This window comes from Nicotiana sylvestris, chromosome 1 (assembly GCF_000393655.2).
Source record: "Nicotiana sylvestris chromosome 1, ASM39365v2, whole genome shotgun sequence".
Taxonomy (NCBI): Eukaryota; Viridiplantae; Streptophyta; class Magnoliopsida; order Solanales; family Solanaceae; genus Nicotiana; species Nicotiana sylvestris.
This window is the reverse complement of record NC_091057.1, coordinates 138230942-138246538: the sequence shown is the minus strand read 5'-3', so window position 1 is coordinate 138246538 and position 15597 is coordinate 138230942. Positions and strand designations below refer to the sequence as shown.

The window sequence follows — 15597 nt, the reverse complement described above, 5'->3', positions numbered from 1 at the left end:
GCCCGTTATTTTTAGTTTAAGAGATTAGGTGAGTGACTATGGGTTAATTCTTCATGGTAAAAATTGGGGCGAAGTGCACTAGTAGCCACTTTTAAGCCTGCTACTTAACATATATGCATAATTTATAATATATTTAAAGATTAGCCAATTTACTCAAACTTCAAGACTAAGTATCCTAAATTTTTTAGCTGCAAATTTAAAATTCAGGACTTATTTGAGCTACTAATTTAAAGTTCAGGACTAAGTGTCTTGAATATTTAAACTGTTAATTTGAAATTTAGGATTAAGTGTCCTAATTTAAAATCAAGACATACATAAGACTCGAATTTCTGGACACAATTTTCGAATTTTAGGACATTGATGTCCTGAAGTGTGAACTTTGAGGTTTAAACTTCAGAATGTCGTGTCCTAAAGTTTGAACAAATTGACTAATCTTTAAATACATTGTAAACTATGAATATATTTTAAACAACATGCTTAAAAGCGGCTACCTGGTGTCATTTCCACAAAACTGCGTGGGTGGCCATTTTTTGGACCTCTTACTAATATTTAGTCATTGTTTGAAATACAATTGAGAGATAACCTCTTTTTAATGCTAAACAAAAGTTTGAAAAAAAAACTATCACTACTTAAAGCACGAAAGAACTGCAGTAAAATGTAGTCGAGTTCGAAGCTTTTACAAGAGCAACATACCGTGCTGAGTCCGAAAGTTTTCTACATGCTAAATTTACGACGTGTTATTCATCATGCTCGTATCAAGGACGACGTGAAGTCATTCATCAGGAGGTAATGTTTACTCATGCGTTTGTAACTCCTCTTTTACAATTATCTGCACTTATATGCAAGTTATAGTTTCTCTATTTCGTTATCGTATATAAAACTAAGTCTAGTATTTTAACTTAGATCTCTTCAACATCTCCTGGACATACAAACCCACACTTGAGGGCAAAAGATATGGCGTCCAGCGCTCTCTACTTTCATCTAGATAATTTCCAGACTGCAATTTGTGATGTAGAAAAATAAAAACTGAACTTATTAAACTCCGAAATAAATAAAACCAAAAAAGATTATGAGATATTCTCGATATAAGGCATCATTCCTATATGTCACAATCTTCTGTAAAATATGAGCAACTCTAGATCCATGGGGGCTTTGGTTATTGGCTCCAACGGAAACAACTTGACACAGACGTGTTTTTGGTAAGTAGCCTCCCAAGCCTGGTCACGATAAGCAAAATTCTTTCCTCATCCGCACAATGTATCGCATAGATGAGGATCACGGACACAAGCAGCACAAAACCCACCAAGTACCCTCACATCATTCCCTTCCCCGAATCATGGAACTACATTGTGATAACTATTAGTATTTCGTTCCACTTCAGCATGTCTAAGCTATATCCCTTGGGTATAATAAGGTACACAATTATTTTAGTAACCAAGAAGTACTTCCAACAAAAGGGGATATGCGTCTATCCAAATGGCAAACAATATCTTGCAAATTTGTTCAAAGTTGGTAACCGTAAATGTTTCCGACTCAACAACTACAGATTACATTCACTAAAATGCATATATTTAAGTACCACAGAGAGAAGAAAAAAAGGATAGCAAGGTTACTTTCCAGCAACCAACCAGCATCATGAGAAACTATACAGCTACTGACACCTTCATCGCTATTTTGTTAGCTAGTAAAGATAAAACAGAGCAACTACACTATGACATGGTTGATAATAACAAGGTTGTGAAAATGTAAGATATAAATAAGGGAAAATTTGGGATCCTCTCAATTTACAGACATTTCTTTCTTTCTGAACTCACATCCTGGAAAAAGAAGGGGGTCAAAAGCATGAGCCCATCAGGACTCCACAAATTTCAAGACCAATAACAAATGCAACTATGAGAAAAGGGCATTGCTGAAGAGCAACTAGCATGAGTGCCAAGCAATGGCTTCTTCATAAAGCCACCACAACAAAGCCCTAAAAGGCGGGGCGATCACCAGGCTGTATTAGCAGCCGAGTAAGAACCTAAATACATCACTCACTGAAACAATGCCTTCCACGCGCTTGCTACCAGCCTCCACAATGACAAGTCTCCTTGCTCCTGAAAGTATACCAAAGATCTGCTTATTTATTCTTTCATTTAAGTCGTTGAAAACTACAAATTGTGCAGGAAAATGTGTTGTAAACTTTGAGTTCATACAGTAGAAACTCACAAGGAAATCAACATAAACTAGGAAATAGGGGAAATACAGCTATAGCAATCTCGTACATCAGCAAAAAAGAAATGCAACCTCCATAAATGAAAGAAGGGCAAACAAGATAGACAAAATAGTAGAAGCTGACAGTGGTAGAAAAAAATGTGCTGTACGCATTATCTCATGTAAAGTTGTCCAAATAAAATGGAATGTTTCCATCTAAAAGATAAAGCGAGTGATATTCCTCGGTGTTCGCAAAACTGCAACACATCAGAAACAGATACAGACAAGGAAAAAGCTCTCTTTTGGCAAAACTTTAGCAAAGGTAAATATCAAAAGCAAAGATACAGAATGCAAACTGAAAGTCTCAAACAAATGGAAGACTGAAGATGTTTACCAGGAACAGCAAGTCGCTCCATTACTTTATGCAAAGGGTCAGACCTTAGACACATCTGACATCTCTGTCCATTGAATAACCCATAAGGAGAACTTGCATCTTGTCCCAATTGTATTGCCTGCAGAAGAAGCAGATAAAATGAGAACTCTAGTAACAGTTTGGACACTAAATGGCAACGCCAACTTGCATGAAAAGTGCCATACATATGCAAAAAAGGTGCTGTCCATGCAATTTGTTCCTAAACTCCTCAGTGTTATAATATTATGGATAAGCACACACTAGGCAATGCAGACAGTTAGAAACAAGTAAACTTGTACTATTCTCACAGGCCATGGAATGTTACAGAACCTTGATGCAATCAACTGGGAAATTCCTCAATACAACTCAAATTAAGGATCAAAAGGATCCCTTTTTTTCGTGATGACCGAGAAATCCGTCTGTGGCCAACTCTTAGGACCAACCACAGCCTTCAAAACTCAGGGATAATGGACCCACCCCTCTACCCTTCTCCACTTAAATACCAGGCTTAGTTAGCAACTTTGCATGGTGTAGGGCTCGAAACTGTGACCTAAGTCACACTTCCTCAACCTTTGCCACTTGAACTAAGCCCTGGGGCAAGATCAAAAGGATCTATAGACCAGACAAAGGGCAAGATCAAAAGGATCTATAGACCAGACAAAGTGTGTATTTTCCAAACATATTTAGTCTGCTCAGATCAGAATCACAATAACTTAAGCTATTACGGAGCCAGTTAGCGCAATGAAGACCCCACTAGCTCAAACTTTTCTAGTTCAATCCATCTTTCAGGGATCAGGATCCACCTCTTCCTCCAATATTAAGGAGATGGTGAAGAGAACAAAAACTAATAAATGGAACTGCACATGCATTCCTAAAATAGTGGGGGAATTTGAAGGGGAAAAAACTGGGGAAATTTGATATGTACATACATAAACATAGAGGTACCATCCCAGCAAAGAAATCAAAAATTGTAGTTCAAATAGCTCTTAACACGTTTACCTGATGAATACTCAATTCATCAAGACGAATCTGCGCATACGCCCTGTCTTTTGCCAATGCAGTAATGTCACTGTCACAAAATGACAAAAAGCACGTCATACTGAAACAGGATAGTAATAGTAAAAGAATATGTAAGAAGGTTACACAACGTAAAAGCTGCACGGTAGGTTCACATAGAGCTAATTACCTTCGACAGTAGATATCCAGCAAGGAATCATTATCATCCACAATTGGTACCGAACTAACTTCAGCTGTAATACACAATAAAGAATAGGTTGGATGACAAAGTTAACATAGCAAAATGACATAGTTGGAACAAAAATTTCTTAAGGCTCTCATCTGGATTATGAAAATGCTTCACGGAAGTCCTAGTTGTCGGCAAGTTGAGCGGTTACCAGTAAATTGGACCAATTTTGAGCTTAAAAGAAAAGTTCGCACATCCAACAAAGCTAAGCAGTTAAACAATGAAGCCTAAGAGCTTCTCCATGGCATCTGATCGCGCTCTAAACCTTTAGGCATTAGGTCATAGGCCCTAGTCACCCCTTAAGGTAAGTGTTGAATAGAGTTATAGAGGAGATTCAGGAGAAGAATATTGCTGCAAACTATAGACTATAGAAGAGCTTAAGTAGTTGGTGGACTCTGCTCCTATTGTTTTATTAAGTTAAAGGTGTACTATTTTGGTTCATGATATTTTAGTTACTGCATCTTATTATCTCACAGAGGATTCTATTTCGTCAAATTCCTGATTTTTCCAGGAAAACTGAAGCGACAGAGAAGTGATTAATTTGTAACCAATGTTGTCAAAGGCTCATTTGAGGCGTGCTTAAGCCTGAAGCTCAAAAAAGCTCCGGGTATGCGCTTCGCGTCACTTAGGCTGCGCTTTAGTGCAGGCAAGGCACTAAAACCCACACCTCATTGCCAGTAAGTTCTATCTTGAATAGAGTGGTACAAAATAATAAATATAAATGGCTAAAAGATATAATTAATTTTTAAGGAAATCATTATAAATGAACTTGTTAATTGTTGCATTACCTATATATTTTACTTTTTTCTTCATTGCGCTTTTTTAACTAAAGCCCACACTTTAATTGCGCTTTGCGCTTAAAGCCCTTATAGACCTGGAGCGCTTTTTAACACTTTTCGCCTATGACAACACTGTTTGTAACCTCAATCAACCCCTTTTCAGTGTTTTAATCTGAAACATATTCTGATCCGAGAACGTGAATCTAGACCAAGGTGCCTATTGTTAGGTCTTCTTCAACGACTTTATACTGGGAAAAGTCCCCATATTTTTTTGTCAATATCTTTTGTTTAGTCTTGAGCCCCAAAATGAAGCTCAGCTGATCCTTAGTCCTTAACTGTAAATGGAGTCCTAACGACCCACTACAGTTACCATTTACCAAGAACCGAGAAAACTCATCCAACTCTGATGATGTGAGGAGCATTTGATCTATTTTTCAACTGCTACCTCCTAAGTGTTGCAGTACAAATTGTTTACTTCATACCCAGCACTATGAGCTTCAACAACTCTGAATGATTCCCAACCACTATATGGGGCTTTGGTGCTAGCATTGAGGTATATATCTTAAAAGAGTCTACAACCATATAATGTATTTGGGTTAAAACACCGAAGTGTTGACTACAACTCATGTATCAATCACCGTTGTTGCCTTTCACCCCCAAGTGTAAAAGAGTGGGATCTGGAACCTCTACTAGCATATTCTTATCATATTTGCAAAAACTTCGTGGTCTTTAATCTTATTACCTTGAAGTATCTGAAATAGAACATTTTTATGTCTGAGTGATTTTTCTTCTCAATCACTAATCAAACTTTTCTTTTCCTCCTTTTTCCTCTTTTTGTACAAGTTCTTACAGAAAGCAAAAACAGAAAACAGGGTCATTTAAGAAATAATAGACAAAAAGAAACCTTAAAAAAAAAAAAAAGATGAAACTAGAAAAATACAATAGCAAACACTATCCTGACTTCAACTAATGATTCAGAAAAATAATAATAAAGGGAAGAATCACCTTGAACTAATAGAGATAAAGCAGCACCAAGAGAAGCATTTGGTCTTAGCATGGCGACTGGCTTTCCACTTGCTTCCCCAATTTTTGGAACCCAAGTACCGATAGGAATTGCGCAAATTGGTTGCTGAAGAATTGGCAAGGAACTAGAAGAATGTTTAAAATGCCGGCAGATACCTGGACATTTCTTAGAAATTAGCTTAGAGAAAACAGCTCATTCAGCATATGAAAGAGCAACTTACACTTTAAAATCCCCGAAAGGGTGGCCAGGTGTAGCAGCTGAGGAAATGAGCCATCAGGTGAAGAAGAATGGATAATGGGAAGAGTTGAGACCTTGTTTTGCAGAAGTCTTAAGGCAAGATCTTTCAACGAGTCACAAGGCCCACCCTGTGTGATGCAGAAGCTAGCAGATATTAATGCCAGGGTTATGCAGAAGCTTAATTGAAAGGCAAAGCAACATAACTATTAAGCTCAATAGTGCGTCAAATGTCAACAATTATCACCAAATTAGGTTAGAGAACTTAGAAGGAAGAGGATAGATATAACTCGAATTTCACAATTCCAACAACATTTCCCCATCCCCAGAAAAATCACAAGGGGTTGAATACAAGTGCCCGGGCACATTTACAGATAAAAGAACAAATAAAGGCGCAAAAAGGACCCCCAATTGAAAAATAGATTCTTCAAAACAGAGAGGAACTCAAGTGACGCGGCTGTAAGATTTCAGACAATAGCAGCAGCTCCGCCTAAATTATGTTGTATAATACTGCTTGTCCTTGAAACGGTTACACGCCAATCAGGACCTAAATCATAAAACCCAGCTCGCAGTGCATCTAATGACTCTGAAGCCAAACTTTCAACCAGAAGCCTGCTAGAGGCTTGTTTTACAGCAGTAACTAGCTATGTTACATGTGAACCACTTAAAAGCACACTCTGGTGTGGAATCTTTCTCTTAATTCATATCTTCAGTCCACTCACGTTAGATAATCACTGGAATCATTCATATCCCATTTTATGGTCTTGGTTATCATGCTTCTACCCAACAAGGTGCCAACCAGAGGCTTAGAAATTTGAGTGTTCCGTAACAAATGCATTTTAGCCCAAAAAATCTTATTTCACATTCATGAAATTCAAAATTCTGTTTCCTCGCTCCTGGCAATATACCAGCAAATACTGCACCTGCTTCAAATTACTTTAAAAAATAGTAAAACACAGAGAATCTTTTAGAGGAAAGAGACTGGCTTGTCAGAAAAATGCTAGCAGGAAGCATAGCAGACTCTCTGTAAATCAGATAGGATACAACAACAACAACCCAGTAAAATACCACAAGAGGGGTCTGGGGAGGATAGTGTGTACGCAGACTTTACCCCTACCCGGAAGGGGTAGAGAGGCTGTTTTCGAAAGACCCTCGGCTCAAGATAATAAAAAGACAAAAGGAGAGAATATTAGATTCACCACGGAGATCATTAAATCAGATAGGATACACGCGTAAAAATTACAAATTCAGGAAAATTCCACGCTTGATGTTATTTCAGCAATTTACACACACCAAAGACAAATTTTTGCTAGTTTGTATCACAAAAATAATTGGCTAAACGATTTAATGCTACAAGCAGTAGTGTATTAGCGACTTCAATAACCATATCATTTCATATCTAATTTAACAATCCACATGACTTCACCCACAGCAAACGTCAACGTTATTCAACCTAATAAAGTTTCAAACATACTGAACTCAAAAGTTTCAAAGGCTTTCTTCTTTTTCCTCTTTCTTCTGTGCTCGCTTCTCTCTTATCCGTCAGATTTTGATGACCACTAGGCTAAGGCTCTCATGAATCTAGGGGGAGCAAAGCTCAAGGGTACCCCAACAATTTTCTAGAAAGTAAAACAACTCCCAGTACCTTTTGGCTAATATCAGGAAAAAAAGACATGATAAGCAAATGTCAGGACAAATGAAAATATTGTGAATAATTAGCTGTGAAATTCGCTTACATGGATTAGACTTCTTGAATACGAATTCAAGTTACAGTCAATTTGCCTGTTGATCCGTATCTTTCCCCCTTTCCAAGCAGATATGGTATGTGTCTCGAGCTCTTCTTCCGTCAAGTTAGATCCATGATTCCCAAGCTGAAGTTGGATAACATATTAGCATTTACGTTCATTTAAGAAAGAAGGATGTCAAGTCCCCTAAAGTTGAAGGGGAAGGGAAGAAACTGCACAAAATTAGCTGATAAAATATGGACCATACATTTGAACACTAAAAGACATACTTTTTGAAATGGAACTTTCTTTTCTTTGAAATGGAACCCTAAGAGACATACTTGACTTCCCCTCTAAGACCATTAAGCAACAGACAAGAAATACTATGATTTCACTCAGGATAATAGTCCTCTAGGATATCCACACATAGCACGCATACCATGGAAAGAATAAATAATGCCTTGTTTTCAGAGCAAGTTGCTCGATTTGACTTTACAGAATTTCTAGAATAATATAATCGTTTATTGAGTAGACGTCCGAATTAAAGATTGTTCCATGACAACTGATCCAGAAACAAGGTAATGGACTTTTTGATTCACTTAGATGTCTGACAGTTGAAACTGGGATGGCTCAAGCATTTGATTATATATGATAAACGGTGAGATACTTGATTTCAGGGAAGTGAATGTTAATTTGTCTTGGCCCCAAAAGGGAGAACATAGCATTCGATTCGGAAAGGACAAAGAAGCCAAGTTGCTCCTTTTTTTCATCAGTAAAAGTAGCCCTATTGCTCCATTGAGCACATTTTGCAGATTTTCCTGTTTGACGATAAAAACTTCAACAACTGATGAATGTCAAACAGTAGACAATGATTGAACCAACTTCACACTTTGCTTTAGTGAATTTTCTTGGGGCATAATTAAATTGAAACTGAGAACCAAATATCTGCAGCTTATACAGAATATGCCATGAAACCAGTTACAACTATGTCATTGATGATCTTCATCATGCTTTATCTAGCTCCAATAATTTATAATGAAGTTGAGGAGGAAGAGATGAAAATTTCCAGATATATGGAATCCTATATCAGGCATCTTATAGAAATAAGAACAAGAAGAACCAAACAGGAAAGATTTCTAGAAGACGGTGAGCAGAATCGAAGGTTGAAGTAAAGCTCAAGGATGACCCCACACGTAGATGAAGGCATGAGGCAAAGTTTAAAGCGAAACCAATAAACAACATCCTCAGAGAAGGAATTACTATAGTGCTTACCTCCATTAGGATTAAGATGAAGTCCATCGCAGTGAGAACTCCAACAAACTGACCCTTGCAGAAGTCCCACAAAGGAGCAACAGAGATTCCCTGGGAAAAGCTTTAATCAGATGTCAGCAAATCCAAGCTGTTACTTAGTGAAATGACAGCAATAAAAATTCAATTACAATTCACACCAGTAAAATGAAGCAGGAGCTATAATTGCAATGAAAAAATTAAATAATGTCCCAATGTTTCCAAAACTGAACACAATCACTATCAATCTTTAAGTGTACAAATGGCATTATGGCATATCAACCCAATAAAGCCTTCAACATGTTAGTCTGTTTTTCTTTTTTCTTTTTTCTTTTTTGATAAGTAAAATATAGCATAAGTAATAGTAGTATTATTGTCTTTATAAATACGTATTCCACTTACGGTTGTTTTGGAAAGACTGTATTAAGGGATTTTAACCACTTCAACATGTAATCGAGATGCCCTTGACCCCCACCCCCACCCCAAACACGGCCCATTCTCCTTTCATCATTCCCAACCATCCATCGACCTCCTTCCTCTTCCCTACTTCCATTTTCTGTAATCGATCCCAATCGGTTTCAAATTGAGGCATAATTGTTGGACTGATGCAATATTTAGGTATTCAGATAACCCATATTTTATCTACCTAATTCTCAACTTTCTCTTAGAACTGGTCCGATCGAATAAGTAAACATTTATAATTATAACATTTAATTTATATAATAACCTATATCTTAAATTGGTTGGATAAAGTAATGTAAAATACAATGAGGGTATTATCGAAAAATCTTTATTTAATTTAAAACCAAGCATAATTTAGACTATATATTGTATATCTATATTTTGATCCAATAAAAATTAACAAATACAAAATTATTTACCATATTACGATCATCGTACTAAAGTTCATGTATAACTTGTAGACAAACCAAATGGCCCCTTATTGTCATAACAAGAGATATTATTTTTTGGTAAGGATTACTAACAATATTATAACTAAGTAGAAACAATGAAACATATTCTTTTGACCAAGTTAAAACTCTTTTGTGGATTGGATGACTTGTACCAAAGTTCACAAGAAGGTTTGGCATAGATTACTTCTAGAAATCTAAATATACAAATTCATTATTTCCTAATAATCATCAATTACATAGATAAACCTATTTTTAAGTCCTCGAAGCTGACAAAAACTATGAGCACGTACAGAGTGACTCACTCCCCTATGTTCATTATGATTGCCTAAACAACTAGCTACAAAATCCATAGGGTGGAAGCCGGATCTTAAACAGAATATAAAAAATCAAGAAACTACAGCCGATAACAGCATGTCTTCAATATGTGCAACAGTATTTACCTGCTCATAGAGAATATGAAAAGCTTGTTTCACTGGAAGATTTACATCCAAAGCTATAACCTATAGGAGAAAGACAGGGAACATTTAAGACACGGAACATTTACATTTAACTTATCAAAAAAGAAAAAAGAATGTTTACATCTTCTCGTTAATTATCCTGTACTACTAAGCGGAGAATATAGACAGCATCAATGCATAGATACCTTGCCAGACTCTGGGAGCAACTCATAGGCAGTATGTGTAGACAAAAATGCAGATATACGTTGACGAGATAGCTCTATTTCAGCCTGTGATATCTGTGGAACTGCATCCTGCAGGTAATATCTGATGGTTACACTACATAGAAAGATAGTAATGCTGAGATTTCTTTGTTGAAATGCTAAATCCTCGGGTATGGACTATCAAAGCTCAGCAATTACAACCAATACAATAGGTAAATCTTCAAACACTTAAAATCTAAAATTTCTCCTACTGGCAAAAAATAAAAATAAAAACAAAAAACAATAAAGAGTTTCAAATTACTGAAAAAAATATAATGTTCCTCTCCCAGGAGCAGTAATTGCTCAAATAGCTTCAACTTCTACATAACATTCCTCAATAACGAATGATATCACAAGAGAAAGTAAGTTGGGAAAACGCGAACTGAATAGTCATACAGAAATTTCCTTTATTTTCTTTTCTTTTTTTATCAATTTCATGGAGCAATATCAGGAAAAACAGACCACTTGATAGTTTGAATATATTCCTTTTCCAAGAGATCTTATCCACACAATCCCTGGGCATAGCGCATTGTTGAATATCAGCATGAGTTGCAAAAAGAAAATGCAATAGCAAAAAGGGCAAGAAAGAGTATCAAGATTTATGAAACAAATTCAAGAGAACAAGTGAAGCAGGAAAGGAGCCAAATGCATCAGCTAATAGAACATTTTAGTTACGAGCAATGTTAATCCTCTTACCAGACGAAGAAAATCATTATCAACGTCCATATTAGATCTTGCGGGCACATCTGAGTTAAAAATCTCAGGAATTCCATCTGACTCCCTGGGCAAGAAAATTGTGTTGACTACACCATAATTTCCACTTACAAATTGCTGACGCTCATCATGGCGCCATTCTTCATCAACACAGAACTTGTACTGCAAGTAAGTGAAAACGCATATCAATTTCATTGCACTATTACAAAATATTATATTAAGATCTTATTTTCATTGACTATGTCACTTTAACTTAGGTGAAGTTTTAGTCCTTTCATATAATAGTCATTTCAACTATGTCGAACCAAACAAGGGGATTGCTATCCAAAAGAAAGAAAAAAGAAAACAATGTAAACTCGTCTCTGCTAAAAACTTTATCTATCAAACAAAGAGGGAAATGAGATGAAAATAATCTACCTGCAACAAAACATTGCTTCCATTCTCTCCTTTTTACAGTGAAGTAGAAGCAAACATATGCATTATCAAATATGATCAGACAACACACAATGACGAAACTGCACGTGCAAAAAATCCTCCTCAACTTTTCACTGATATGAGTTTAGACCCTCCAGCGCAACCAGCGACCAACGTTGAGAGAGAAAAGGGGGGTGGGAGAGCAAACCCAGCACCCTTTAGATACCAAGATTCCACTTTACCTTTTATTTTGTAGGAATTTTTTGAGAAGGGTTTTTATTTTGTAGGAATTAGTTTTTAAATTCTAAAACATAGAGGATTTCAGACAACTACTATATAAAAAAACGCTGTTTTCCCACTCAAACTCATCCAATGTCAACACAAGTGCATTTTGACTGCTCGAAAAGTAAACATAAAGCATCGAAGGTCAAGCTTCAACCCACCACGGCACCCGTGAAAAAGCATGAGAAATAAAAAATGTATTCTAGCTCAAGTGGTTTTCTGTTTCAAAAGAATAAAAAAACATGAGGAATAACTTTCCGTATCGTGTTACTGATCATAGAAGCTATCCCCTACACTGGAGAAGTTCTCTAACAGTCTGACGTAATAAATGAACAGGAGCTAATTGATCTCCCTCTATGGGAGCCACTTTCACTTGGCAAGACCTACTGCCTCTACTTCCAGATATAGAATTGACATAATTTGGTTTCAAGACTTTAGTTGCAATATCGATATTTGGATGACCTCGAAGAAGGAATAAGCAAAAAGAAAGCATCTTCCCCTTTTCAGGAAAATTATTAAGTAAGAAAATTTACTAGATATCAATATTAGAAAGAAATCAAAGAATATTGCATACTATTAACCTAAACACATAGAAGCATTTAGCACATTTTTGAGAATAAGTCGTGCAGTTCATGAACTTTTTCTTAGTTATCAGAAAAATTAATCTAAACCATGAACCTCGAACATTCTAACTCCCCTCTTCGTCTCTCTATCTCAATGTTGCTTCTCCCTTTCTTCATTCCCCTTCCAATGGTACCACTATCACTCTGTGCACTCAATGGTCAATAAGTGCCCTGCCGCCTTCTTCTCTTTCTTCTAAGGCTCTCTTCACTCTACAACTCAGCTTTCATTTAAAGGTCTTGAAAACCCTGTTTTTTGAGCAATGGTATTGATATAGGACCAACTTTATTCTACCAGATTGAATGACAAGAGTAAGCAAATAGGTTGAATTATATTATGAGAACTTTAGAATAAGGATTTGTAGATGGGCATTCATCCTTTGGCTTGCTCGTCATAGGAACAATTCCACCCTCAGCAGATTATAAGGTTGGGACCTTAATGACTCCTGGCATCTCTGCCTCAACTCTCCTGAAACACTAAACGTCTTATTTTCCACGTTGCAATTAGTCAATAGAGTTTGGAAGGATATTTCCATTTAAAGCCACATTTATAAAGTTCGCCTGTGAAGCAATGAACAATTCAGTTTTTTGCCAAATAAGTCATTAAGCTTGCCCTGGCCGTGATTGTAGCACATTTGTGCACTGAGAGGACAAGTAAACGGTGACAAGGGGTTGCTGCTTTCCTTGAGGACACAGCTTGAAAGATTTCTTTACAATTCAGCAGGCTGAATAGTGAAGTTGATCCCTAAGATCAAAAGGAACAGGTTTTGGGAATTCCTGATTAGCTGGAAGTTGTGCCGATTATGCCTATGATGTAGTTCGAGAAGCATATGTCCAATTATGCTGTAACATTTGCCTCATTTTCTGCAATTAATATTACTTGCCCGAAAAGGAGTTTTTTTCTAATAACCGAGAAATCCCCGAGGGCCAGTAGTGCACGGTTTAAAACTCGGCGGATAAAGGGCCTCCATTTAAATACCAGGCTTTTGTTTGCAGCAAGGTTCGAACCTGTGACGTGCCCACAAAGGAGTACCTTCAATCTGACTAGTAATAGAATTGTGAAGCTCTATAGGTCAATCACTCACATTCCACTTTCCTACTTCGCTATGTTTGTTTAAATCCTCCAACTCATAAGCAGATACATCTTTTTTTCTTATCTCACATAAGCAGATTTATTTGCGAATAAAATATAGGTAGCAACTCATTTAAAGAGTCTCTATCAACTTCCCTTGTATGCTTACAATGAGTTTGTATGCTACAATTAGAAGATCCAATAGTTTCTGTTCATATGCACGTCAAAACAAAAAACAAAAAAGAACTCCTAAGACGCATTTTAATTTCCAAGTAGCCTATATGCTTCACAACCTTTGAAAAATCTAACCTCGCTATTCATCTCTTGATCAAATTAAAACAACTAGCTTTTTTAGCCAAAGTTACCATTTGACAATCTCACGCTACAGAACAACAGCTCATAAAACCCCATCATTAAGTATGACGTTGGTAAGCATTAATAGTCAGCACCGTAGCCTATTTGTTTGAAAGCTACAAAGGAGCTTCACAAAGTACATACTACCAGCATTAACACTCCATATAACACAAACCTGATGATATCCTGGTGTTAAGTTGCAGACAACCTGAAACACAGTTGGGCAACCCTCCATGGGTGACATTGTTATGTGATCTTGCCACCTGCATAGTTCCATATTCATTTTCAACCAAGAAAGACAATTTCTCACAAAATAATAAAAAAGAACAAAGAAAAAAGAACAACAGCTAATCACCTAGTGAAAGAGCCACTGAGCAACACTCTTCTTCCCCCATAAGGCCATACAAAACGCGTTGGGATCAAAACAGTACCTGCACCAACCCCACTATGGTTCTGCCCACTATCACTCCCAGACCCAAACATCTCCCCCTTCACAAAGATTTATACTTCACACAATAACTACCTTCAAAAAACCTAATTTTCCACTTCACTTAATAAATAATCCAAATACAGAATCTGCCTCCAATGCCCACTAATTTTCTAAAAAATCCCAATTCTGGGATCCTCCATGCTACGGCAGAGGACCCCTCCTCATATTCTACACATGCAAACAGAAAATCGAAACCCTAACACAATTTCTCAATCCACAATCTCCCAAAAAATTAAAAATAAAATTTTATCCAAGTTTCCACGAGTCGACAAAATACCCTAAATCTTCATGAAGTCACGAAATATGATGAAAACAATGCAATTCCAACTCTGATCTGAGCTGAATCGGAAGCGGAAAAAAAACCCTAAATTCAGAATATCGAGTAAAATTAAAGAGGAGAAAAAAAGATTTAATTTTGGAGTGCAAGGATAGAGAGTATCGACATTGATGATAGATCTTTGAAGTTGTTGTGTGCAATGTGGCGGAAAGTGGAGAAGAGAATCATCTATGGAAGAAAAAGGCAAAAAATAAGTTATGAGGGGAAAAAGAAAAGGAAAAAAGAGGACAAATTGGAAAAACTAAATATGGTGAAATAATTGTATGTATGTGCGTGCATGTACAAAAAAGATTACGTGTACGGATGTGTAGATGAGGTGAGGGGAGGAGAGAAGAGAATAGGTTAGAGCCAACTTTATTTGTGTTACACTTTTAGCCATCTTGGCAACTCACTCACCAAACCACAAATTTGTCAATCTTAATTTCTTTAATTATATTCAGATTTCTCCGTTAAAACATAAATAGTTTCACTTTATACTATTAAATACTAGGTTATTGGATCTTAATTTAGACTTTCATATTTAGACATCACGATCACCAACAATCACAAAAGTGAGGAAAAAGGTTAATTAAAAGTTCTAGTTCGATTAAACCACCTTATGACAAGAAATGTTTGAAAAAAAAAAAAAGTTTGCATGCAACAATAAGATCTTTATGTTGGAAAAATGATCGTTCTCAATTGGAGTATACCGTAATAGAAGTAAATTACGAGATGTTAATTTAAAATTTATTAACATTAGAGATTACCATAAATAGAAAAAAGCTACGAGATATTTGGTTATATGCATAATCGCGAATGAATCGG

General features: G+C 36.5%; 1 protein-coding gene across 1 annotated transcript; it reads right to left on the bottom strand.

The window, feature by feature from the left end:
* Positions 1 to 1685: 1685 nt before the first annotated feature.
* LOC104239086 (sucrose nonfermenting 4-like protein) lies at positions 1686 to 15042 on the bottom strand. Its single transcript, XM_009793614.2, has 13 exons — positions 14322 to 15042; positions 14142 to 14229; positions 11207 to 11386; positions 10454 to 10561; positions 10251 to 10310; positions 8882 to 8971; positions 7622 to 7756; positions 5872 to 6016; positions 5633 to 5806; positions 3792 to 3855; positions 3605 to 3674; positions 2588 to 2705; positions 1686 to 2096 (listed from the first exon to the last, which is right to left on the bottom strand). Exons 1-13 carry the CDS (start codon positions 14447 to 14449, stop codon positions 2002 to 2004), a joined length of 1455 nt encoding a protein of 484 aa, XP_009791916.1. The 5' UTR covers positions 14450 to 15042; the 3' UTR covers positions 1686 to 2001.
* Between the last annotated feature and the right edge of the window lie 555 nt (positions 15043 to 15597).